The 27089-nt window shown below is 35.6% G+C and overlaps 2 protein-coding genes across 3 annotated transcripts in view; one reads left to right on the forward strand and one right to left on the reverse strand.

The window, feature by feature from the left end:
• Positions 1-17454, reverse strand: part of osbpl10b (oxysterol binding protein-like 10b) — a 64976-nt gene extending 47522 nt beyond the window's left edge. For both annotated transcript variants that reach the window (XM_051131934.1, XM_051131933.1), the window contains exons 1-4: positions 17012-17454; positions 11685-11860; positions 8523-8602; positions 1475-1708 (exon numbers count right to left, since the gene is read on the reverse strand). In XM_051131934.1, the coding sequence (XP_050987891.1) occupies positions 1475-1708; positions 8523-8602; positions 11685-11860; positions 17012-17223 (702 nt within the window). In that variant the 5' untranslated portion in view covers positions 17224-17454. The remainder of the gene's footprint in view (positions 1-1474; positions 1709-8522; positions 8603-11684; positions 11861-17011) is intronic.
• Positions 17455-18497: 1043 nt separating this feature from the next.
• Positions 18498-26330, forward strand: gpd1l (glycerol-3-phosphate dehydrogenase 1 like). The gene is made up of 8 exons (XM_051132337.1): positions 18498-18659; positions 19044-19221; positions 19385-19525; positions 21488-21626; positions 21719-21831; positions 23566-23802; positions 23948-24054; positions 25433-26330. Exons 1-8 carry the CDS (start codon positions 18616-18618, stop codon positions 25527-25529), a joined length of 1056 nt encoding a protein of 351 aa, XP_050988294.1. The 5' UTR covers positions 18498-18615; the 3' UTR covers positions 25530-26330.
• Positions 26331-27089: the final 759 nt, after the last annotated feature.

Below are 27089 nucleotides of genomic sequence, written 5' to 3' on the forward strand. Positions count from 1 at the left end.
CTGCAACAATGTCAAAACAATGTGATGACACGAGCTTCCTGCTGAACGGCCACTTTCTGATGCTGACGCAGCATTCACAGGCCAGCCGGGGTTGAGACGTTTCATAAGGGAGTCGGCTCAACAGTGCTGCTGACTGCATATTGAAACGGCGTCAACCTTCAAAGCTTTAAGCAAAAGACTGTGTGCTATGTGTAATAACTACTAACATGTGACAATCAAAACTCTTTGGCAGAACAGACAGACAATAGGTTTGTCTGTCTATTAATAGGACATTAATATTTAAGCCTTTGATACATTTCATCTACTACATTGGACAGACTTTAACACAATATCCTTGAATTTTTTTTTTTTTTTTTGATGAATAGAATATTGTTGTAGATATTTAATAATATTTATTTTAACTATGTGACCAAGGTAAAGTTACAGATTTTGAAAGACAAACCTAGAACCATCAGTAAAAACAAAAATTACAAAAAAATAACAAACCAAGAAGTATGTTTGCATCATAACTAACAATCTGTATTTTTGTAGCTATATATATTTTTTTTTCAAATGTAATATAAATAATACACATCATTTTATACAAATTTATGTAAATTTTTATAATATTTATATATAATTTTATAATAAATTTTATTATATATATTTGTATATAGTGCAAATACATATATTTGTTAATTTTATATATTTTATTTTTTAATTTTAATTATAATTTTATACAATTTATATACGTTTATAATATTTATTTATTCTTTCATAATTATATATATATATATATATATATATATATAGTGCAAACATGTATATTTGTTAATTTTATATATATATGTATACAATTTATATGCAATTTTATAATATTTATATATTATTTTACAATACATTATATATATATATTTATTATTAAATCTAAAATTATAATTAAATTTTAAAAATGTCATGTATGTAAGCTTGTGTATGTGTGCATTTGTTAATTTTATATATTTTTTTTAATTTCACTATACAATTATATACGTTTATTCATTTTATATCAAATGTTGTAATTATATCATATATATTTTCTCACCGTTACACAAAAATGTTGCTAAAAATAAATCTTAAATTGACAAATGAGCGATCCAGTAAAAGATTTATGTAACTAAAATGTAACATTTACAGGAAAATGCATAGCAGGTAATTTAAAATACAGCAAGTTACATATATAATTTTGTATGAATAAATATGTAAGTTTTTTATTATTAAATATAAAATATGATAACATTTTAAATATTTCTTTTAAATGAAAATGAAATTATTATTACATTTTATGGTATGGCTAATGAAAATAATGACAGGCCCTAAAATTTAAACTACTAGTCTGACCCAAAAAATCCCTAATTCACATCAGAGTTAAATCAAATAAAAAAATCCTGACAGACACTGCAAAACGTCACTGTGTTTAATAACCATGGCTAGCTGGCTCTGACGCTGTCCGTACCTCTTTGACCTGGTGCAGTCCTGCAGGATGCTGACTACAGGCCCGGTGGCTGGCGGTGGGGGACTTGTGGTGGGTGATGGAGATGACAGAGGCGGGAGTTCCGTGCTGGGGGGTCTGTCTTTGGGCGGAGATGGAGGAGCACTGTGGGACTGGGTGCGGATGCAGGGAGAAGCTGCGGGTCCGGCCGGCGGAGGAGGAAGTGGAGGTGTTGCAGGAGGAGGAGGAGATGCAGCCCTGAAAGAGATAGCAGCAATGGCAGCAGCAGGAGTGAGAGAGAGAGCGGGCGCCCAGGCCTCGCTTCCCCACGGGCACAGACACCGGCCCTGTGCCGCCAGCACGATCTGCCATCACGCAAAAGAGCATCATCGGCCTGACACCACCAAGACAGCAGCCACATACAGACAGGGAGGGGGAGAGGAAGCAAGGGCAGTGCATGGTGGGAAAAAGTGCAATATGAGACGGCAGAGAGAGGAGGAGAGAGCTTCCTGTGGAGTACTGTTCTCTACAGCAGGGAGATAAAGGTTGTCACTCGTTTGAAATGCTTTCATCTCTAAAAGCTCCTCGGCACAACCTGAGAACTGCAATCTCATTCCATCACAGCTAATCAGAGACATCATTTGTCTGTGATTCACAAAAGCATTTAGTGCAGTGCTGATGAAAAACTGCACAAAAGCAAGTGTCTAACACATGCTTTCACAAATGTCACTAAATTGCAAGTCTAACTAGGTTTATACTTTTTTTTTAGGACTGCGCAAAACTTTCTTCCACAATTACAGTGGAGTTTTGGGTGTTATTTTTTTCTAGAGTTTCTAGGGTGTCCTGGATTACTGGTTACTGGCTGAAGAGCAAAAAAGCTTTCTATAATATTCTTATCCCTAGACATAGTTCAGGTCTATTCTTTAATGCACTTTAATGATAATTTTAAGTTTGAAAGTGACAGAAAAGCCCGTTTCCACCACTGAATAAAAATTAGGTAAGGTAATTGCGAGTTTTTAAGCTCACAACACAGACTTTTTCTCAGAATTGCAATATATAAACTCACAATTGCAAGTTATAAACATAAAATTTTAAGTTTATATCTTGCAGTTCTGACTTTTTTTTCCCAGAATTGGAGAGAATTTTTCTTGTAACTGCAAATTTGTCATGCAAATCTGAGAAAAAAGTCAGAATTGCGAGTTTATATCACACAATTTTGAGAAAAAAGTCTGAATTGTGAATTTATATCACGCAATTCTGAGAAAAAAAGTCTAAACTGCAAGTTTATATCATGCAATTCCGAAAAAGAAGTCTGAATTGTGAGTTTATATTAGGCAATTCTGAGAAAAAAAGTTCAAATTGCGAGTTTATATCATGCAATTCTGAGAAAACAGTCTGAATTGTGAGCTTATATCACGCAATTCTTTTTTTAACCCTAAGGGAAAAAAAAAGTCAAAAGTGATTTGTCATGCAAATCTGAGAAAAAAGTCACAATTACGAGTTTATATAATGCAATTCTGAGAAAAGTCAGAATTATGAGTTTATATCATGCAATTTTGAGAAAAAAAAGTATGAATTGAAAGTTTACATCACACAATTCTGAGAAAAAGTCAGTTTATATCTTTAGATCTATTCATTTTTTTGCAACTGAGTTTAGATCACTCAATTCTGAGAAAAAAGTCTAAATTGCGAGTTTACAGGGAAAAAAGTCAGAAGTCAGAGTTTATGTCATGCAAATCTGAAAGAAAAGTCAGAACTGTATGTTTATTTCATGCAATTCTAAAGAAAAAGTCAGTTTATATCTTTACTTCTATTCATATTTTTTCGCAAATTTATATCACGTAAAAGAAAAAAGTCAGTTTATATCTAAATATAATTTTTTTTTTTTCAGTGGCAGAAACAGGCTTTCATAGAAAAGACATTTATAAATGTAAATGTTAAAAATGTATCATGGTTTCCACCAAAATATTAAGCTGTTTTAAGCATTAATAATATAATAGGAAATGTTTCTTGAGCGCTAAATCAGCATACTGGCCTAAAAGTATGGTGAACACCCCTAAAAGATCTGACACTAGAAAACAACACTAGAAATCAGTCTCAGAACAGCTACATTCCCAAAGCCATACTCTATATCAAAATGATTCATGTCAAGCAAACAGAGGAGGATGTGTTTAGTTTAAAAAGAAAAAAAAAGTAATAGCACCTGTGTTATCAGAACATTGCTCCCCTGGGTGTTGCAAAATGGACTCATATTCTTGAAGGAAGATTGCACTCTTTGATTCAACCCAAAATGAGGCCACACTATGAGGTTTTCTGTACATACGGCAATGAGTATTTTATTCAGGAGCTCCGCCATCCTCATGCAATTGCATTCTCGCAGTGTAATGGCAGTTCATGGTTTAGTCATCTGAGATTTTAGCCCTGACTACCAGGTTACATAACTCATAGATTATACCGAATTAAAATCCAGAAGTTTAAAGAGAAGCATAAAACCATAAAATTATATATTTAAAATGACATGTTTTCTATTTTAATATATTTTAATATATGTATATAATTACTATGGTGAATTTTCAGTCTCACTACTCCAGTCGTCAGAGTCACATGATCCTTCAGAAATGATTCTAATTGGCTGATTTGGTGTTCAAAACTTTTTAATCTTAGTATTAATGGTGAATACAGTGGTGATTTTTTTTTTTCATGATTCTTTGATGAACAGAAAAAGAACAGAACAAAAAGAACAGAATGTATCAACAAATAAATATGTTTTTTTAACAATGTAAATGTCTTTACAGTGACTTTTGTTCCGTTTACTGCATCCTTTTCAAGTAAAAATGTAATTTCTTTCAAAAGTACAATTTGACCTCTTAGTAGAAACCTAATAATAACAGGCTAACCATAGTAGCAGGTAATCAGTGCAGTGAGTACTAAAATATATACACCAACAGTTATGTTAAAACATCAAATTAAAAAAATAAGCACGGAGTGTAGAAGCATCTGTTGCATGCATTATGGATTCAGTCATTAAATGAATAAATATAACACACTGCTAATGTAATATATTTAGCCTTAGGCCGACAATGAAGACCAGGCCCAGATTTGTGAGGTTTCAAATTACTTTGCTTATAATGTGATTAATCAAAGGGACCGCTAGGTTTTTTCCCTTTTTTAGAATACATTAGCTAACACTGGCTTGTGTTATTAGGCTGCCATTTGTTGGCCATATATTGAAAATGAATGCTAATAGAAGTCAAACAATGTTTTAGGCTCAAGGCAAAATTCCATTCCATTTAATCCACGCACTAAATTAGTGGATAACGGCAGTCTCTCTCATTTGTAAACACTCATTTTCAGATCTGACTGAAGCTGTCATTATTCTGCCACTCAAGGGCACTGAAAATTACAATAAATAATTGGACACAACACCATCTGCCTAAACATTCATTTGAATCTCTCTCAGGCAGCAAAACAAACAATATGCATCTTGAAGCATGGTTTAATGACATGTCTTAATGGAGATGAACGCTTAAAGTTTAACTCCGTAAAGGTTAAACATGCAAATCACTGTGTGTCCAAAGTCAAACAATAGTGGGAAACAGAGTGTGAGACGCAGGGTGTTTTTGTCACATGATATGTAAACTGACACAATAAATATAAAGCTGTTTCAAACTATTGTTAAGATTTTTGGAAAAAAGATAAACCATGTCATGTGGATAAAAGAGAAATAAGTCCACGGTTAGAGTAAATGATCATGTCAGGTGAGCTGTCACATGCACAGATCATATGCCTCAACACAACAACTTGTTTTATTGCTCAATGAATTATAATAAGCATAACTAATGCTGTGGATAACAAGCAATTTTGCACATATGTGACCCTGGACCACAAAACCAGTCTTAAGTAGCACAGGTATATTTGTAGCAATAGCCAAAAATACATTGTATGGGTCAAAATGATCAATTTTTCTTTTATGCCAAAAATCATTAGGTTACAAAGTAAAGATCATGTTCCATGAAGATATTAGTACATTTTCTACCATAAATATATCAAAACTTAATTTTTGATTAGTAATATGCATTGCTAAGAACTTCATTTGGACAACTTTAAAGGTGATTTTCTCAATATTTAGATTTTTTTGCACCCTTAAGATTCCAGATTTTCAAATAGTTGCATCTCAGCCAAATATTATCCTAACAAACCATACATCAATGGAAAGCTTATTTATTAAGCTTTCAGATGATGTATAAATCTTAATTTAAAAAAAATATTGACTGGTTTTGTGGTCCAGGGTCACATATGCATGATTATAATGTCAAAATAGGGGTGGGCGATATGACCAAAATCTTGTAATTTTATTTCACGGTAACGATATATATCACAATATAGGTATTTTTGCTTTAAATAAGGTCTTTATGATATCAAAACTTTTGATACCATATCAATTTCATTTAATTCTTGTCACTAGTGTCAATATCACAAAAAACTAATACTAGCTTAAAAAAAAAATCTCACTTAAGACAAGTAAAAGGTCAGTGATTAAATAAAAATAAGAAATTAATTACAAGCAATAGGACAAAAAATAAATAAATAAGCAACAAACAAATAAATAAGAAATAAGTAAGATAAATATACATTTTTTCTTACTAAAGTTGCAAAAGTGATTTAGACAAGAGCAGTGAGAGATTTTTTTCTCTTTTGTTGTTTGATTAACATGAATGACAGAGATCAGGAACATTAGACTGCTGTCACTTTAAGAGCAGACTGGATCCAATATACTGTTACTCATGTGTTTTATTTCTCAGCTGTTTGCTTTCACTTCAGACATAAATTACTGTTTACGAGGATACTTACAAAGACAGGCATTTTGACATGCAAGTGTGTGACACTTTTAAGTAATCACAATTTAATAAATTTAAGTTAGTCCAACTTAAAAATAAATCTTTTGTTTCAATAACTTTTATTTGTTAATGTTAATCAGAATTTTCAAGTTCACTTAACTTATTTTTTTTTATTATGCATGAAGTTTATATACTTAATTTTAAAGGAGAAGTTCACTTCCAGAACAACAATTTACAAATAATGTACTCATCCCTTTGTCATCCAAGATGTTCATGTCTTTCTGTCTTCAGTCGTAAAGAAATTATGGTTTTTAAGTAAAGCATTTCAGGATTTATCTCCATATAATGGACTTCAATGGTGCCCCTGATTTTGAACTTCCAAAATGCAGTTTAAATGCAGCTTCAAAAGGCTCTAAATGATCCCAGCCGAGGAAGAAGGGTCTTATCTAGCAAAACGATCATTTTTTTCTTTTCTAAAAATTTAAATTTGTATACTTTAAGCACAACAGCTCGTGTAGCACTAGCTCTGGGATGCGCGTCCACAACGCTACGCACTACAGAATCATGTTGAAAGGTCACGCGTGACTCTCCACCTGACTTGCTGTTCTCTCCGACAGTGGAATAGATATGGTCCATTCTTGACAGCATTAAGATTCCTACTCCGTTGGCAATGGTTGGCATTTTCCACACGTGCACCACCATGTCTCATTTGAATGTGGTTTGCCAAGGCTTGAGAGACTTGAGTCACCACAGCAGTCTCCTCTCTCTGTCTCATCGACTGTGTACTCCGGCTCATAAAGGTAGGGTATGATGAAAAACTCCACCCCATTTTCTCCTACAACTTCAGAGTCATCCGACATCATTGTACCTTTTTGTTTGTAAACAGCGTTTGACTTACTTGCACTTCATTAGTCTTTGCATGTTTGCTTGTAAACACTGGGTCTGTAGTTCTGCCTACATCGCGCGTGACCTTTCGACGTGATTCAATAGTACGTAGCGTTGTGGACGTGCATCCCAGACCTAGTGCTACACAAGCTTTTGTGCTTAAAAAGTATACAAATTTTAATTAAAAAAATAATAATAATAAGACTGATCGTTTCACTAGATAAGAATCCTTCTTCCTCAGCTGGGATAGTTTAGAGCCCTTTGAAGCTGCATTTAAACTGTATTTGGAAGTTCAAAATCGGGGGCACCATAGAAGTCCATTATATGGAGAGAAATCCTGAAATGCTTTCCTTAAAAAACATAATTTCTTTACGACTGAAGACAGAAAGACATGAACATCTTGGATGACAAGGGGGTGAGTAAATTATTTGTAAATTGTTGTTCTGGAAGTGGAGTTCTCCTTTCAGGCAATGGGTTTCCTAAATTTTTTCAGTTAACTTATTGGTTTTTACAGTGTATTTAACTGTTTAAGGCCTATAAAGCAACAAAAATAACTCTGTTCGATACTAGTTCTCTTTTTACTGCTGATTGCATTTCAACAGCTTAAAAGCACTTGATTTTAAACTGCAATGCTTAAAAATGTGTGCAAACGAAACATTTTCGTGACCACGTAACACAGCAACATCACGTAAGCATGTAACCGTGATAGAGATGATAGTCCAAAATCTCTACCAGCTGACAAATTTTTACCGGTTAACTGACCCTATGCAAAACCCCGCCCTCCTTAGTTACTGTTGCTATGTCCGACAAACAATGCCATTCAAACAACTGACAAACAATAAAATAACTTGTAAACTGTATATCATCCACCAATCTAAACTGTACAGAAAAGTAATACCACATCTCTACCAATTAAGCCAAATCCAAACCGGTATACAGGTATAAACTTGCAAATAACCTTATCTGAAATGCCACCTGTTACAACAAGCCTTATATCCAGTGTGATGAACTTTTTTCTCTTCTGAAACTAGAGTAAACAGCATCACAAATCACACGACTACAGGGGCAGTCTGTCATCGAAGCGGTGCCTGGAGAGGTCAGAGGAAATGGAGAGCGAGTCAGTCAGTACACTGAATGTGAGAGACAGAGACAAAGACAGGAAGGATGACAAGAGAAGATGCACTTACAGAAAGGACAGTTAGTACATCATCTGTGACAGGGTGAACAAAATCAAAGGAGGACAGCCTCAAGACAAACATTCTGCTTTCCCAAGCAGGAGGGAGTGAAAAAGATGTAAAGGAAGGAAATGAGAGCACAGTGTGCCGTCGAGTTAAAAGTAACTGGGTTACCTTGGCACCGCCGTCTGAGTGGCGACGGGCGCACAGCTGAAGCTGGGTCATCCACATCTGCTGCTCGCGCGCATCACAAGCTAAAAGAAGACATGCGTACTATAAATGGCCACATTTATTCATGCTGCTCCTTCTGCTAATTTAATTTACTAAACAACGCATACACATAATTATGATGTTCATTAAAAATAATGAATGTGTTTGGTTATGTAAATCATTATAAATAGTCGTGCATATTAAAAGGGTCATATTATGAGAAATGCATTACACTTTTTTTTTTTTAATGTTAACATTTGTATCCTTATATCACAGGTTAGATGTCAATAAAATCACCATTCCATATAAAACCAAATGTTCCATGACTTTTAGCGAATAATGACATAAACTGCAGCTTACAATTTCACAGAGCTCATAGAGTAAATATCCTAAACATATTTTTAAGGAGAATTTCACTTCCAGAGCAAAAAATTACAGATAATTTACTCACTCCCATGTCATCCAAGATGTTTATGTCTTTCTTTCTTCAGTCATAAATTAATTATATTTTTGAGGAAAACATTTCAGGAATTATCTCCATTTAATGGACTTCTATGGTGTCTGTGAGTTTGAACTTCCATAATGCAGTTTAAATGCAGCTTCAAAGGGCTCTAAACAATCCCAGTCGAGGAAGAAGGGTCTTATCTAGCGAAACGATTGGTTATTTTCTAAAAACATTTACAATTTATATACTTTTTAACCTCAAATGCTCATCTTGTCTAACTCTGCGTGAACTGTATTCATCGGTTCAAGACAGTTAGGGTACGTTGAAAAACTCTTCAAAGCTTCAAAATCGTCCTACATTGCTGTTTTACCATTTTTGTAAAGGGCATTTGATCTTCTTTGTACGTTCACTTTGTAAACACTGGGTCGGTACTTCTGCAGCGATTTAGGACAATTTTGAAGTTGGAGGAGAATATAAGATTGGAGTTTTTTGACATACCCTTTCTAACATTTGAGGTTAAAAACTATATAAATTGTAAGTTTTTTTTAGAAAATAACCGATCGTTTCACTAGATAAGACCCTTCTTCTTTGGCTGGGATTGTCTAGAGCCCTTTGAAGGTGCATTTAAACTGCATTTTGGAAGTTCAAACTCATGGGCACCATAGAAGTCCATTTTATGGAGATAATTCCTGAAATGTTTTCCTCAGAAAACATAATTTCTTTACAACTGAAGAAAGAAAAACATGAACATCTTGGATAACAAGGGGGTGAGTAAATTTTCTGTAAATTATTATAATCCATTGGTTTCTGGATTTTATTGCATAAAATAGACTAACATACTTTTTTATAATCTTAAGTTATGTTCATCAAGATAATCTTCAGAAATGAAGACAACGTTTATAAATTTTGAAGCCTAAATATAGCATGCCAAAATTAAAAAGCTAAAAGTTAGGCTATAAACAAACTACACCATGCTTGCTTAAACCCACCACCAGTTCCCAACAAATTTTAGAGTTGTTTCCAAGATGGTGAGTATAAACCTGAGACTGAAAAAACACTTTTTCAAGCAGAAAAACTAAAAAAAATCATGATCAAGGTATCACTGATGTAGACTTATTTTAGGCATTTAATTAAAAACCCATTTAAAATCCCATGGACCTCAGCACACAGAAACTGAAAATGTAAAAGTTTCCAGGTTTTAGGACTTTTTTGCATTTTTTTTTTTTTTGATAGCTTGATAGCTTATGATCACTACAAACTGTTATCTGGAATTTGTGAATTTTCTTTAGAATTCTCCTTTTGTGTTGCAAGGAAAAAACAACAGCATGTGTTTTTGAAAGACAACGGCAAAGTAAATATTATTTTTAATTAATCATAAATCCGCAGTTGATCAATCAGAGTACAGTAAGATATTTATTTTCTGAACTGTTATGCTTTATAATGGAAAATAGATGTTTTCTAATTAAATATGCAGGAATTTGCATACATTTCCATAACATAATAATGAAGCCAGGTTTAATTTTCTTGTCATATTAGTTTTTATCATGTTTTTATAGAGGGGATCACTCCATAAATCAAGTACTTTTTGACTCAAATACAGTAAAATACTGTCAACTGTCAAAAAAATAAAATAAAATAATACATTTTTACCATGTTTCAGGCAAATTATATGAACAAACCACTCAGTAAAATCCTTCAAAACAGAAAGGAATAAAACTAGACATTTTGGTGTATGTAAGTGTTACTGAAACAGAAAACAGCCCTTTAAAGATATGTATTTCAACTGAAATCTACAGACACAGAGAAAGTTATAATAAAATAAACACTTTAATGTATATTGTGGATGTTTTCATTCTACTAGTCTGAACGGTTTTTCCTGCGCTGTCTTGCCTAAATAAAGGTCTTGCATATCAGACAGGGTTTGCATATGGCCTATGAAAATCTAGTTTTAAGGTCATTAGGTATGGTATGGTTACCCAGGGAGAACAAATGCAAGCTTTTTCATCGACACAAGACCGAAAAACTCAATTTGTGGCTTGTCTGTAACCCGGGGTAAGACTGAGAAGGTGTGAAATGAGAAAAATAGCACCTGAAGATTATCATTTTAGAGCGCAGGAACACTGGGAGCAGAAGAGACTCCGCCCGCGGCGAGGCTGTCAAACTACTGGGAATAATGCTGGAGGTGACAGCTTTTTTTCCAGCGAAATTCATCCTCTCAGAAATTGCCTTTGTTACAAATGGCCAATCTGGCCGGTGGCATTTTGCTTGTAAACTCCTGACACAGTCTAAATGAGTTCTCACAGTCGCCTCGGACCGAAAGAGAATTTCGATGTAAAACCATCATAAAAAATTGTGGCATACACTGAATGCCAACCATGAAAAGACTCCTGCCGTACTTGAAACTACACAAGAGAAACAGAAAGTATAGAGATCTCATCTGATGTGGAAGCAGCTGGCAGGAAAGAAAGGGTGAACGTGGACAACTAAATCACAGATAAAGGGGGATGCCTGAGGGGGAAACACATATCAAAGAGATACCTCCTTATGAGACGTTGCACGAGACAGCGTGAGGAGACTTAAGTTAAAGAAGAATGGAGATGGAAGGGATCAAATGGGACACAAATGGACATGTTAAAAGCAAAAGCAAAGGATTGAAACCCCGACGAGGGGAGGGCGCTCACCCCGCAGTTTGAAGAAATCTCCATTTGCAGCATAGACTGTGAACATATAAGGAAACTCGTCGCTTAGGGCCACCGAGGAGCCGATGAGGGGCAGGCACCCTCGTGGCTTCTGGTTCTTACTGTGTTCGTTGATGAAATACTGAAGCTGGCCGAGCTCAGGGTCCAACACAAAATACCTGCATGATGAAAAACAGAAGGGAGAAGATGATTACAACTAACCTAGATTTTGACATGTGTGATGCCTGACGTGTTCTGCATTGCTATGCAGTTGTTAGGTATTCCAGTTGGTTGCCAGGGTGCTGCATGTAGTTGCTAAAGTGTTCTGAGTGGTTCTCATTGGTTGCTAGTGTGTTGTCATGTGGTTCCTAAAATGTTCTGAATGGCTGTACTGGATTTATGGCTGCAACAAAAGATTATGATAATCGATTAAAGAAGTCCACTTCCAGAACAACAATTCACAAATAATTTACTCACCCCCTTGTCATCCAAGAGATTCATGTCTTTCTGTCGTAAAAAATTTATGGTTTTTGAGGAAAATATTTCAGGATTTTTCTTCATATAATGGACTTGATTGGTGCCCCGATTTTGAACTTCCAAAATGTAGTTTAAATGCAGCTTCAAAGGGCTCTAAACGATCCCAGCCGAGGAAGAAAGACATGAACATCTTGGATGACAAGGGGGTGAGTAAATTATTAGTAAATTATTGTTCTGGAAGTGGAGCTCTCCTTTAATCCAACAAGTACTCAACTAATCGTAATTATTTAGATGATTAATCAGCAGGTTTTGTTCAATTATCCACCTAGATCAATTAGTTAATATATTGAGTTATACATATTATATTCTAGGTCCACACTTGAGGGGGAGGGGCGAATAGTAGCCCAATTCCACTGAAAAACCGTGGACTTGGCAACATATTTTCATAAGCCATTTTTTTGTGTTGGATTATATGTGGGAAGTCTGAATTAGAGTATTGCGCAACAGTGCCACACTGGTCAAACTGCATTATTGCAGACCTTTGCATTAGGTCACATGAGGTCAAATGACTGTTTGTATTTGACAACAAAAATATATGTTGATAATGTTGACTAATCATTTCGGCACTAACTGCATTGCTATGAGGTTCCTGGGGTCTTTGTGTTGGTTGAAAGGGCGTCGCTATGCAGTTGCTGAAGTGTTCAGAGTGGTTTTATTAAATTATTTTGATGACAAATCAGTAGGTTCTGATCAATTAAAGTGTTCCTGATCTGGTCTGGGGGGGCTAAAAGTAGCCAAATTCCACTGAAAAACCACCGACTTAGCAACACTGTCCAAAATATAATCTTGTGTCACAGCACCACACTGGTCAAACTGTATTTTTGCAGGCCCTTACATTAGGTCATATGAGATCAAATCGTGCTGGTTGCCAGGGTGTTGCTATGCAGTTTCTAAAGTGTTCAGAGTGTTTTTATAATTGCATTGTTATGTGATAGTGTTGCTGTGTGGTTCCTAAAATGGTCTGAATGGCTGTACTGGATTTAGGGCTGCAAGAATAGATTATTTTGAAAATCGATTAATCAAATGATTACTCAACTGATCGTAGATTATTTTGATGATTAAGTAGTAGGTTCTGATCAATTATTTAGCTTTTGCAATTAGTTAAAATTTAGAGTTATACATTTTCTATTGTAGCTCCACACTGCAAAGCTGCTTTATTGAGGGGGGGATGTTTTGCGTTAATAAAGTTCCACTGAAAAACCATGGACCTGGCAACACCGTCCAAAATATTTTCATAAGCGCCTTGTTTTTTCTGTTAGATTATCCACCTTATTTTTGCCATAAGAGCAGCTGCGGCCATTTGTAAATTTAATGTGTCTAGCTTCCGGGTGTCATCCATGTCTGGCTATTTTTATCTCGTTTTGCTGCTTGATATTGCAAATTGTTGTGTTTTACCATATTATTTTAATGTATTATCTTAATTATGAACACAATGGTTTGTAGTGCATACTGTTTTACTATTTACTGCACTTAAGTATTCTTCTCATTATTTCTCTATGGTGGATTATGAACCAGAAGTCTAACACATTACCAGAAAACAGCTTACTTCCGCATTGAAAAATAAGGTGGATAAATGCGGGAGGGCTGAATTACAGTTTTGCGCTACAGTGCCACACTGGTCAAACCGCATTATTGCAGGCCCTTATATAAGGTCACATGAGATCAAACAACTATTCGACAACAAAAATATTTGTCGATTTTTTTGTTGATAATATTGATTAATCATTTCAGCCCTAACTGCATTGCTATGTGGTTCTTAATGTGTTCTTGTTGGTTACCAGGGCGTTGCTATGCAGGTGCTAAAGTGTTCCTGATGGATTTACTGCACTGATATGGGCTTCCTAGGGTGTTCTCATTGGTTGCCAGGGCGTTGCTATGCAGGTGCTAAAGTGTTCCTGGTGGTGTTACTGCTTTGCCATGGAATTTCTAGGGTGTTCTTGTTGGTTGCCAGGGCGTTGCTATGCAGTAGCTAAAGTGTTCCTGGTGGTTTACTGTGTTGATATTGCATTCCTAGGGTGTTCTTGTGGGTTGCCAGGGCGTTGCTATGCAGGTGCTAATGTGTTCCTGATGGATTTACTGCACTGATATGGGGTTCCTAGGGTGTTCTCATTGGTTGCCAGGGCATTGCTATGCAGGTGCTAAAGTGTTTCGGGAGGTTTTACTGTGTTGATATGGGGTTCCTAGGGTGCTCTTGTTGGTTGCCTAGGCGTTGCTGTCCAGGTGCTAAAGTGTTCTGATTGGTTTTACTGCTTTGCCATGGGGTTTCTAAGGTGTTCTTGTTGGTTGCCAGGGCATTGTTATGCAGTTGCTATAGTGTTCCTGGTGGATTTACTGCATTGATATGGGGTTCCTAGAGTGTTCTTGTTGATTACCAGGGTGTTGCTATGCAGTTGCTAAAGTGTTATGCAGTTGCTAAAGTGTTCCAGTTGGTCTTACTGCTTTGCAATGAGGTTTTTACAGTGTTCTTGTTGGTTGTCAGGACGTTGTTATGCAGTTGCTAAAGTGTTCCGGGTGAGTTTACTGCTTTGCTCTGGGGTACTGAGGGTGTTCTCATTGGGTGCCAGCGCGTTGTTCCAGGTAGTTTTATGACGTTGATATGGGGTTCCTACTACGTTCTTTTTGGTTGCCAGAGTGTAGCTATGAGATTGTGGATTCTTTCCAAATGTTTTATTATATGCCAGTTGAAAATACAAAGTCTGATCACTTAGAAAAATAGCAGCACACCTCTCCTCAAAATTTAGCTGGTTTGATGTATTATTTATGTCCATAACAGAACCGTGAGAGTTACAATATGTGCCAAAATTAACTACTTTAGGGGTTTGTTAAAAAGTATGAGCAATAGTGCCAGTAATGCTTGCCTTAGAAAACACAACTACATACAGCTAGTATAACTGGCCTAAAGCAAAAAGCATATGAGAGTTTTACGGTGGCCATTATTACTGTCTCTCTCCTTTCCTTTCTCATTATTCGTGATGCATTACATGCCACATCTGGTTCCCCTCTGTCAGGGCCAACCAGAGAGGTGCTTTATACAGGATCGTAACTCTGCAGGGAATGGACTGTAATCACGCAGTTTGGGTGCTATAACACAACAGCCACCCTCTCTTTGTAAAAAATGGATGTGCTGCCAATTTCTCTTCCACTGTCTCTCTGATGGGGTCTCTGAAAGCTAGACAAAAACACATCATTATTTTAAAAAGCAGCTAAAAGTATGAAGATCAAAGCAGCAACAAATGCATTGATTTTGGTGGCGGAGGACAGATGATCACTGTGGACCTTTAGTGACATTTGCTTACATAACCTCATCCCCCATTATGATTCACCACAAAAACGACATTATGTATTGAATTTTTTTTTAAGTAATAACAATTTAATATAATACTAAATATGCTTTAATATAACATTAAATGTAATAATTTTGACTAAATGACTGAATAAGCATTTTTTTGTTTTATTAATTAAAAAAGGCTGATCAAACTCTAATTATGCAACATGTTCAAATGTGTTCAGTGGTGACTTAATGACATCTACGATAGACATTCTCTTAGTGGTTCTATTCAGTTATTCTCTCCAAGGTCCAATTCTCATCAGGTCAAAGTATTGAGTGGTGTGGAAACCTCTCTCTCTCTTAAACACACACCCACAAATCATTTAGCACTAAACAGTGACTAGTGCTGGGGTTAACGTGAGGTCTATTTCTGAGCCATTGCGGAGGACGGGTAACCCTCCGGTCCTGATGCTCGTTATATGCTTGGCCTGTTCCCCCATCGATCGCTGGACTAAGCAACAGAATGAGCACAACATTATGGATGTGAGGGATTTCCCATCACGGATGAGTCATAGTCTCTCCCAGATGAAAGAGCCTTAACTGTGGGCTGTGCTGCACTCAACCCTGCAGCATACACAACCATGAAATCCGACAAAAGCAAAAAACCTCCCGCTTTCAATGAGAGGCTCTTGCTTTTGAGTGTTTCTGCATAGCTCAGCTGGTAAAGGGCTCATTTCACATTTAGATTCCTGACTACAAATAGACCTTTTCATTATGGGAAGGTCCTCTAAAACTGAGCACAATATAATGAAATCATGACCTTTCAGACCACTGATGTGTTTTCAAGATGCAGGAGACCTTTGACTAGATTTTCTGTTATTATGTAGAGAAATATTCTGCATACCAATGCAATTAGACTATACAATACAAACCTGCAATGAGCCTGTAGGATAAATCAAATCATAAGAGAATATTACATAACACCAGAACTTAGATAACAGGTAGGGAAACTAAGAGGTGTGATCTGCATCTTCGATCTCAAAAGATTTAATCAGATTCTACATAACGCAACAACACTAAAATATGACATGGACAGTGATGTCCACATTAAAAACAACTTTTTTTAACAATATATAAGTCGTTTTATATTACATTTTTTCATGCGTGATGTCATAATGGATCGAAATACATTAATTTAATTTTCAAACACGATTTGTAGGTAGGTGGATAAAGCTGACCAGATGTTCAGCATCAACAGGGGAGAAAGCAAACAAATGTAAACAATGAAACATATGATTTCATTCATGTACAGCGTCATAATGCACTGAAACAAGCCGCTTTCTGTTTATTGCTGGAAGATGACGTGTCTTCATCCTTTGATCCATATATTGGATGTCACGGATATGATGGAATGATAAGATCAGAAATGTGAAAAATCTGTACTATAAGTCTATCACAAAAACATTCGGCATTCTGTATGGGTCTAAAAGTTGTAAAGTGTGAGCAAGCGCCAAAAACTCTTTACCTGTTCTGCCAACCTTGAAGTAAATTGGTGTATTTGTTCAAAACCCCCTCCAAGTGTCTCTTTTGGGTCTGAGACGTTTGAGTGTCCGAGACAGCCCCTGTTCCCGGGCTATACGAGCCGCTTCTTGCCTGTCTGTGTGCGGGATTCCCCAGATCCGCGGACCACTTTCCTTTACTGCTCCCTGAATGCGACATGCTCAGTGTTTTTTCCATGATTATTCCAAACTCTGGATCGTACAATGTGACGGTTCAAAATCCAAAGCACAGTTTCAAAAGCAAAGCAATGATACTGCTGAAAATTATCATCGTATGGAGAGTAGGTGACGGGAGATTACTTTCATTTTTATCTTGCTGGCTTGCCTTGGACTCTTTAATGGGCTTCTCCGTGTTTCCATTGGAATCAGTGTGTGGTCACTCCCCTCCCGCGCTCCACCGACAGGAATGCTGCAGCTTATAGGCTACATCAGAAAGGCGCTAGTGAATGTGAATGTGATGGTTGAACGTAAGGACACGCCCCCTTATTATTATAAGTACGAAAAAACAGCATTAATGAAAAAAAATACAAAAAACACCGACATATATCAATGTAAATAATAAATACATTACTTAAAAAATGAAATTAAACAAAACACTTATATGTATATATTAATTTAAAAAAAAAGGAAAAAGTGAAAAAATTAATTTGTCAATTTACAGATGTTAACTTATGATTACCTAAAAATGTTTTAAATTATTATTTTCTTTATTTGATATTTCCAGTCCACATCAAAAACAACTTTTTTTTAGCAATATATATTACATATATGTCATATATTATAATATTATATATATATATATATATATATATATATATATATATATATATATATATATATATAAAAAGTAAAAAAAAAAAAAAGTAAAAAGTGAAAAAATTAATTTGTCAATGTACAGATGTTAACTTATGATTACCTAAAAATGTTTTAAATTATTATTTTCTTTATTTGATATTTCCAGTCCAAATGCAAAAACAACTTTTTTTAGTAATATATATTACATATATATAATATATTATAATATTATATATATTTATATATATATATATATATATATATATATATATATAATTTATGTCATTACTTGTTATTTGACAAGGAAATTACGCGACTGTGATGGGACAGTCGTATATTGTTTTGTTTTTTTTCACTAAAAATATTAATGTGTTTTTATATTGTCTTTGGTTTAAACATTCAACACTTCATATTTTTATAAGTGGCAAAAACAGAGAGAAGAAAGGAAAAAGAAAGAAAGAACGCCATTATGCAGATTTTTGCCTCAAAACGGTATTTCTTAAAACTATGAGAATGCATTAAAATATTAAATATTAATGTAATACACACCTGGCCAGTCTGTGTCACGGTTTTTACAGCGACTATTTTAGCGAAAAGTAAACTGTGGAAACAAAAGAAGAAACTGCAACTCCCAGAATCCCCAGCCAGTGTTGATGACGCAGTCAAAAGTGGACTCGCACGTTCCCTCCCACCGACAAACTGCTTGACTTTATAGTATTATTACCTATATTGTTTACTGAAAACACTTGTCCACTGTTGCAAAGCAAAGGTGGTTATGGCTGCTCCGCTAAAAGTATGTATTGTCGGTTCAGGAAACTGGTAAGTATGAACGTGTAATGATTATATATGATCAATATGTGATTGGTAATGAGATTAACGTACAGAACATATGGCGTTGTCCAACTGTTATAGCTCAGACAGTGCTTACTTAGACTGGAGCACGAGTTTAAATTCCCTGCGCGAAACAGCAGTTAGAGCGAGCTAAAATTCAGATCCATATGTTATTATTCTGGGCAAAATCAAGTGATTAATGACTTAACTGCATTCATCTGAAGATCTGCATGCTGTATAACCCTCATGTGACTGCAGCTGGCAAAGGAGCTTCTCAGAGTTGTAAACGCTGCTTGGAATGTCTAAGTGATCTGCTGTTAACAACAGGCTGGCATTTTGATTAAAGATACTCTTGTATTTTTCTCTGCCAAGGGGCTCTGCAATTGCAAGAATTATTGGCACCAATGCACAAAAACTCCAGCGCTTTGCCACCACAGTCAGAATGTGGGTTTATGAAGAAATGGTCAACGAAAAAAAGCTCTCTGAGATCATCAACACAGAACATGAGAATGTGAAGTACCTTCCAGGCTACAAGCTCCCAGAGAATGTGGTAAGGTTATATGTGGGGTGCCCTAAGAGTTGGTAAATAATAATTATCTGTTGGCCATCATTTGAAACCAAATCTTTTGCACATCATTCTGCATAAATATATTCTTATTCAAGCTTGCTACAGTTTGGAAACATGCATCAGATTTATGGTGGTTCTTCTGTAGGTTGCGGTGCCGCAGCTTCGGGAAGCCGCAGAAGGTGCCGACCTCCTGGTTTTTGTGGTCCCTCATCAGTTTATCCGGAAACTGTGCGATGAGATGATGGGCTGTGTGTCGGAGAAGGCTCGTGGAATTACATTAATCAAAGTAAGAATGCTCTGCATTGTATATAAGGTTATGTCGTTGTTTGATTATAATCTAATGCGGATTTGACAGCAACTTGGTAACCTATTTTTTTAACTTGATAATGCACCTAAACCACAAAAATAGAATGGGTGAATGGTGATGATTAGACTTAGGAGTAAATGATTTGTGCAAAATGCAGCTTGACAAAATTTAAATAGGTAGAGTGTTTTCACGACACATCATCAATCGGGCCATACTGGTGACACTATATGTTAACAATGCCACTAAACCGAACGAAATTTGCATATTTTGCTGATTATTGCTGCTGAAAATGGTCAGTTAACGTCATGTTTCGGGCTGTACTAATCGGTCAGACCGGGAAAAACATTTGGAGTACTATATATTGCCAAAAGTTATAAAGCAAGTAGAAGAGTGCAAAAAAGCTGTCTGAAGAACAAAAGGTGTTTGCAGTTGGCCAAACTGAACCAGGATTTCCAGGGCAGAAATCTTGACATTTGTGTTTGTTCATATATTTTCTGGTCAGGTAGGCGAAATATTAGGCTAATATCTTAATTAATACTGCTCGTACATATCTATATCACCTATTAACTTTAGTTTGTCAAAATATTGTTCCCTTTCTTGCTTACTAAGCCTTCCTCTATATGATTTTGCAGCTTCCGCACATTTTTTCTGTGATTTAGGCAGCAAAAATTAGCAGAACAACGTATTTAGTAGTACATTAGCCGTGCAATCCATGCTGTTGTTTACATCCGAGTATCACTGATATGCTGACACATCTGCGTAACTGACTAAATGTTGACGTAAGTGCAAACCCTCTAAAGCAATATTACATTGCTTTATAAAAAAAAAAAAAAAAAAAAAAAAAAATCTATATATATATATATGTGTGTGTGTGTGTGTGTGTGTGTGTGTTATAGAAGGGGGAAAAGTGTTTGTCTAAAATGCATAATAATAATAATAATAATAATAATGTTTTATTTTTTTAATGCCTTTCAAGAACCCAAGGACGCTTTACAAAATAATACAAGCATTTGGCAAAATACAAAATACACCAAACAGTCAAGACACTTTGAGAGTATAGACACTTTTTCTTCTTTAGTAATATTATTCAATTAATTTTACTTTTAATAAGTAAGTAATATAATTTCATATTTAAGTTTGAAAACAGAGATACAGTTTATTTACTTTATTTTTTGAAAGTGGCACTTAAAATCAACGTGGCTTAAAAAACTGAAGGGCCATAAATGTATATAAAGTCTATAAATGAGCATGATGATTTCTCCTATAATAGCTTTGTTTTTGTGAAATAAAATGCATTTATGACAAATTAAGTAATTGTCTAGAAATTAAATAATGGTACACAGAGCTCAATTTGTCCTGTGTTATACTAAGCAATGTGCCAACCAAATGACTCCCATGACTGTTTTGGTCAAACCTTGCACATCCTTTTCTATTGCGGACTGGACGTTCAGAACTAAACAATGCTGAGAAGTCTCTGACTTGATATCTTTTTAAAAGTGCACCATATGTGGAGTGACTCATGGGTAAAAAAAAAAAAGAAAAGAGACCCTCTGGCCTGCTGGCAATCTCTTCGTGTGCAATTTATCTCCTGGTGCCAGTTTGTCTCCTCTGTTACAGGCTGTGTGACACAGCGCTTCATCTCTGCAGTTATACTACCCCAAAATTGAATTTATCCTTTCCACTTCACTATTTGAAAGTAGCCTAGTTTCTTACGTGTTTAGGTGTAGTTTGTTGTATGGTTTGTTTCATTGCTTGTGTACTTATTCCACCTCCTTTATTATTTTTGTTTTGCTTTGGTGCTCCTCTTCATTTTTTGAGTCATTAGGCAAAGATGGTCCAAACAGCTGTGCTCCAGAGTTATATCTACTGAGGGGGAAATAGCGTGATGCTACATTCAAAAAAGTATTGGTGTTCATGGACTTCATTTTTCCTTTTTTATAGGGCATTGATGAAGGACCAGAAGGATTGAAGCTAATCTCTGATATCATTCGGGAGAAAATGGGCATTGATGTGAGCGTCCTAATGGGGGCCAACATTGCCAATGAAGTGGCAGCTGAAAAGTTCTGCGAGAGCACAATTGGTGAGCGGAAAATATTTGGAGATATTTTATAGGTAATAACATGCTAAAAACCACCAGGGGCCAAGTCAACAGACATTTTCTTCGCTCCACAGGCAGCAAGGTGTTGGAAAACGGCCTCTTGTTTAAAGAGCTCCTGCAGACGCCTAACTTCAGAATCACTGTGGTGGATGATGCTGACACAGTAGAGCTCTGTGGAGCCCTGAAGGTAAATATCAGTCTTGTCTTGCTGCTCATCCCGGGGGAAATATCTTGGTTTAGGCACCTAAGATGCAGCGCTTTGGGGGCACGACTCAGACCTCTGTGTAAAGAAAAGCGTGCACTGCTGAATTTACAATTAGATGCTGTAAGGCTGCTGTCTTTCTTGTAAATACATTGTAAAAATAGTTGGAATATTGACAAGCATTGACACATATTCTGGGTTATTTAGAACTTAAAGGAATAGTTCATCCAGAAATGAAAATTCTGTCATTAATTACTCACCCTCATGTTGTTCCAAACCCGTAAGACCTTCATTCATATTTGGAACACAGATATTTTGATTCTGCAAAGACAGCAACACAACTGACATGTTCAAGGCCCAGAAAAGTAGTAAGGACATCATTAAAATAGTCCATGTGACATCAGTGGTCCAATCTTAATTTTATAAAGCTACAATAATACTTTTTGTGTGCAAAGAAAACAAAAATAACGACTTTATACAACGTCTTCTCTTCCGTGTCAGTCTTCGATGCGCGTTTATGCGAGGAACACAACGCATGCGTGTGGTGCTGCTGATGCAGGAGCTGGTGTTCTGATGTAGAACATACTAGAATGTTGGATTTGTGCTTTTATTACTTAAAAAATATATATATATTGGACACTAATTTGTACGATATTTTTAGTGCTGGATTTTAACACAAATTTTATGATTTGATTCCGATTCACAAGCTTGCGATTCAATTTGATTTTCAGTTCGATTCAATATTGATTATTTTGGATATATACCAGGTACAATACATGCAAAATTTTCTCAAGGTAAAAAAAAAAAAATCTCAAGTCAGTGGGTACTACATTACTGTAATATTAAAGGAAAAAATTAACTGATTTGCATACAAATGGTTAAATTGCACTCAATTAAGTTTTTGTAATAATAAAATTATAATTACATAACTATATTTCTACTCTAATAGACCAATTTGGTGTTTGCAAACACTGATGATGTTTTTTTTGGGGGGGCGGAGCTTTTCGGATAGTTTTCAAGAAGCAGTCTATAGAAGTCATGAAATAAAAAAAATAAAAAAAGGTCAATTTGAGATTATATTTCAAAATATATTATTGTCACTGACAAGAAAAAAAAATTGAATAAGAAAACTCAACTCGATATTCTCTCTTTTCCCCTCGGCTCAGAATCAGAATCAGCTCAGTTTTTATCCCACACTTCTGTTTTTTTTTCCCTTAGAACTGACACTTTCTATTATTGTGTTAAATCGAGTTATAAAGTCTGAACTAGGAAATATAAACTTCAGAACTGTCAAAATTGTGAGATAAAATAGGTAAATGTTATGTAAAATGTTATAGGTTTAAATAGTATTTAGTAAATAGAATGCTGGGATGTAGGGATAATATAATATTTCCCCTATGGTATTTATTGTTTGAATATTGTAATAAAATGGACAAATTTGAAATCTGAGCCTTTGTTTTATATCAAAAGTAACAAAGCACAAAGCTTATTGCAATTTATTTGAAGGGAGGTGCACTAATATGTTCTGTTCAGTAACTTAAAACAAGCTAAACTAATCAATTCTTGGGATTTAAGAATCAATATTGTTTCATAAAAATGAAAATTGATTATTTTTTTTATTTTTTTTTACCCAGCCCTAATATTTATGGAAAGTGCCAGACATATTGCACCATTCTCACATTCTAATAACGCATATTTCCTTATTTCTCCCTGTTTTAGAACATTGTTGCTGTGGGCGCAGGCTTCTGTGATGGTCTGCAGTGTGGAGACAACACCAAAGCAGCCGTCATTCGGCTGGGATTGATGGAGATGATCGCCTTTGCCAAACTCTTCAGCAAAGACGATTCTGTATCCTCTGCCACATTTCTCGAGAGCTGCGGCGTGGCTGACCTCATCACCACCTGCTACGGAGGACGAAACCGGCGCGTAGCAGAGGCTTTTGCCAAGACAGGGAAGGTAAAATTGAAAACTAATCTATTTCAGCCTTTCATCACTTGCCTGATGGTATGTAATGTATATTTTATAGATTGAAGGAGGACGCTGAGCATTAGGCACATTTGCTGATGCAGTGAAGATCAATACAGATTTCTTTTTCTTTCAGAGCATCGAGGAACTGGAGAAGGAGATGTTAAATGGACAAAAGCTTCAGGGACCATTGACTTCTGCCGAGGTCTATCATATCCTCAAACAGAAAGGCCTAGTGGATAAGTATGTGAAAATGTTTTTAGTTCATCAGCAATTACAAATAATACAGTCATAATAATATATTGTATACAGTTGAAGTCAAAAGTTTACATACTCCTTGCAGAATCTGCAAAATGTTAATTATTTTACCAAAATAAGATGGATCATATGAAATGCATGTTATTTTGTTATTTAGTACCGACCTGAATAAGATATTTCACATCAAAGACATTTACATATAGCGCACAAGAGAAAACAATAGTTCAGTTTCTAAAAATTATCCCATTCAAAAGTTTACATACACTTGATTATTAATACTGTGTTGTTACCTGAATGATCCACAGCTGTGTTTTTATGTTTAGTGATAGTTGTTCATGAGTCCCTCGTTTGTCCTGAATAGTTAAACTGCCTGCTGTTCTTCAGAAAAATCCTTCACGTCCCACAAATTCTCTGCTTTTCAGCATTTTTTGTGTATGCGAACCCTTTCCAACAAAAGTTTAGGGTACATTTAACTTATTTTTTCTTCTGGGAAACATTAAGTATCTTCTGTAGCTTCTGAAGGGCAGTACTAAATGAAAAAAATATGATATTTAGGCAAAATAAGAAACATGTACACATCTTCATTCTGTTCAAAAGTTTTCACCCCCCAGCTCTTAATGCATTGAGTTTCCATCGGAAGCATCAGTGAGTATTTGAAACTTCTGTAATAGTTGCATATGAGTCCCTTAGTTGCCCTCAGTGTGAAACAGTGGATCTTAAAATCACAGTCATTGTTGGAAAGGGTTCAAATACACAAAAATGCTGAAAAGCCAAACAATTTGTGGAACCTGAAGGATTGTTCTGAAGAACAGCAATCAGTTTAACTGTTCAGTTCAAGGGACTCATGAACAACTATCACTAAACGAAAATAAAACTCAGCTGTGGATTATTCAACACAGTATTAAGAATCAAGCTTTGAACATGATCCTTCTTATTTTGGTAAAATAATTAACATTTGCAGATTCTGCAAGGTGTATGTAAACTTTTGACAGCTGTATTTACATTAGCCTTTGTCAGTTGCAGAGCAACGGTTTTCAACACTGATAATAGGAAATGTATCTGTAGCACAAAAATCAGCATATTAAATAGATTTCTGAAATATCATGTGACACTGAAGACTGGAATATTCAGTATACAAGAAAATCATAAGAGCACTAATTTGTATCCTATTAATGGAATGTACTGGATACATTGCACCATTCTTCATTTAGCAGATGGTGTTTTATTCAGAATGACTTTTTTACTGCAGTGTCAGTCCACCTGGAGCAACCTGGGGGCTAAATGACTTGCTGTAGGGCACAATGTTCTTTGTCTAGATGCATTTGCAAAATTGGTGACATCTCAAATCTACATTATTCTCCAGGTTCCCACTGTTCACTGCTGTTTATCAGATCTGTTTCGAGGGCAAACCGGTTCAGGATATGATCACTTGCCTGCAGAGCCATCCAGAGCACCTGTGAGAGTCCCACAGTGTCTCCACCACTGTCCCCTGTGGATTGTTAGGTGGTCCTACCTCTAACATTTCTCACTATCTTAATTTTTTTGACTTAATATACTCAATGTTATATTTTAAGCTTGTCTTTTTGTCCCAGGTCCAATTCTACACTAATGGTTAGGCTTGAACTCAGGGGTTTGTGTCTGACTTGTACATGATAATGTGGATTTTTCATAAAAGCCATGCGTTGTTATCTATTCAGTTTGAGCTGTTATGGCATTTTTAACTATTTTCTCTCTGTCTGACTGCCCTCTTGTGGATGGTCCACAATATCACCTCACTGACAGATGAGATCAATGCCTCCTTTTAAATGACCATAGAGATTTCATCATAGGCTCACTACACGTCCATATCAAGAGCAACATGACACGACTAGAACGCCTCTGTTACAATCTTTAAGATCCTGTAGAACCAGCTTAATAGTTTTTGATACTTTCACACATCGTTCGACACGAGGACATAAGCTAGGATCAAAACTAAGTATACACTTTTTCATTATTTCAATTTAATTGCTTAGTTTCATACTGACAAATGTTGAAACTGCCATTTACACTGAACTTTTGAGGCACGGTAGATGAAGTAAAACTAGATTTCTGTGAAGATGCCTTTTAACTCCTCATTAGTCAGGAGCATTTCTCACTGGTCAACGAATACTTGAATGGACTCGTTTTGGGTTTGAGGTTGTTTTTGTTTTGTTTTAAAGAACAATATTCTATAAAAGGGACTCAAGTAGGTAATTTCTTAGCAACCCCCTTTTAAGTGCTTTCAAGACAGTAGAAACACGAAAACTTGTTACAGAATGACGTTGTCTTTACTTTTTATCATGTTACAGTAAAAATAATACAGTGTTACATATCTAAGCTTCAAGAATGAATTCATCTTAGAAAACCCAATCATTGATGCCCTAAGTAGCAACGGTTTTAGCATCCTGTTCTAATAACTCACATTTCTGTGAGGATTAGCATTAAAATACTAATGTACTCTTTGAAAAATGTCTACTATGAAAAGAATGAAGGAATGATTTAGTAAAATCTGTAGTTTTTTTCAAATGAGGGAATGTTACAGGAGCAGCTGGTGTTTGGATCCATAATGGCCTTCTTTTTTGCACTATACTGTGCTTATAGATGTTAGGTCGTACCTAACACAAGACTAGGTCTTAGCATGCACCTGTTACAGTGTGTGAGATTATTCCTGTGTTTTTATTCTTGTCAGTGTTTATGTAAAAGTTTAATTCATACTACAAGTGTTCAGCTGTGGAAATGTTGCAGTGTACTGAGTCTAACACTCCAGTGGGTTTACTATATATGTATTCATGTTGATGTATGAATCCGTCCTGTTTTTTCTCCTCTGATAATGTGATAATTTTAGCAAGTTGTATGTTCTGACAAATGTCATCAAGGCTGAACATTGAAACAAATGCTGCTTTTGAAAGTAACCAATAAAATAATCTCTGAACTAAATGTTTGTTCCCTTATGTATTTATATTTTTTAAAAATCTTAATGTGGCATAAAATAGTCCCATGTT

Source organism: Labeo rohita, chromosome 16 (assembly GCF_022985175.1).
Source record: "Labeo rohita strain BAU-BD-2019 chromosome 16, IGBB_LRoh.1.0, whole genome shotgun sequence".
In the NCBI taxonomy this organism is placed as follows: domain Eukaryota; kingdom Metazoa; phylum Chordata; class Actinopteri; order Cypriniformes; family Cyprinidae; genus Labeo; species Labeo rohita.

Excerpts from the sequence above, each read along its gene's own strand:
- gpd1l (XM_051132337.1), top strand. The coding sequence starts at position 18,616 with ATGGCTGCTCCGCTAAAAGTATGTATTGTCGGTTCAGGAAACTG. Across the intron at positions 18,660-19,043 it reads ATTGTCGGTTCAGGAAACTG|GGGCTCTGCAATTGCAAGAA; the intron begins GTAAGTATGAAC and ends TTCTCTGCCAAG. Across the intron at positions 19,526-21,487 it reads GTGGAATTACATTAATCAAA|GGCATTGATGAAGGACCAGA; the intron begins GTAAGAATGCTC and ends CCTTTTTTATAG.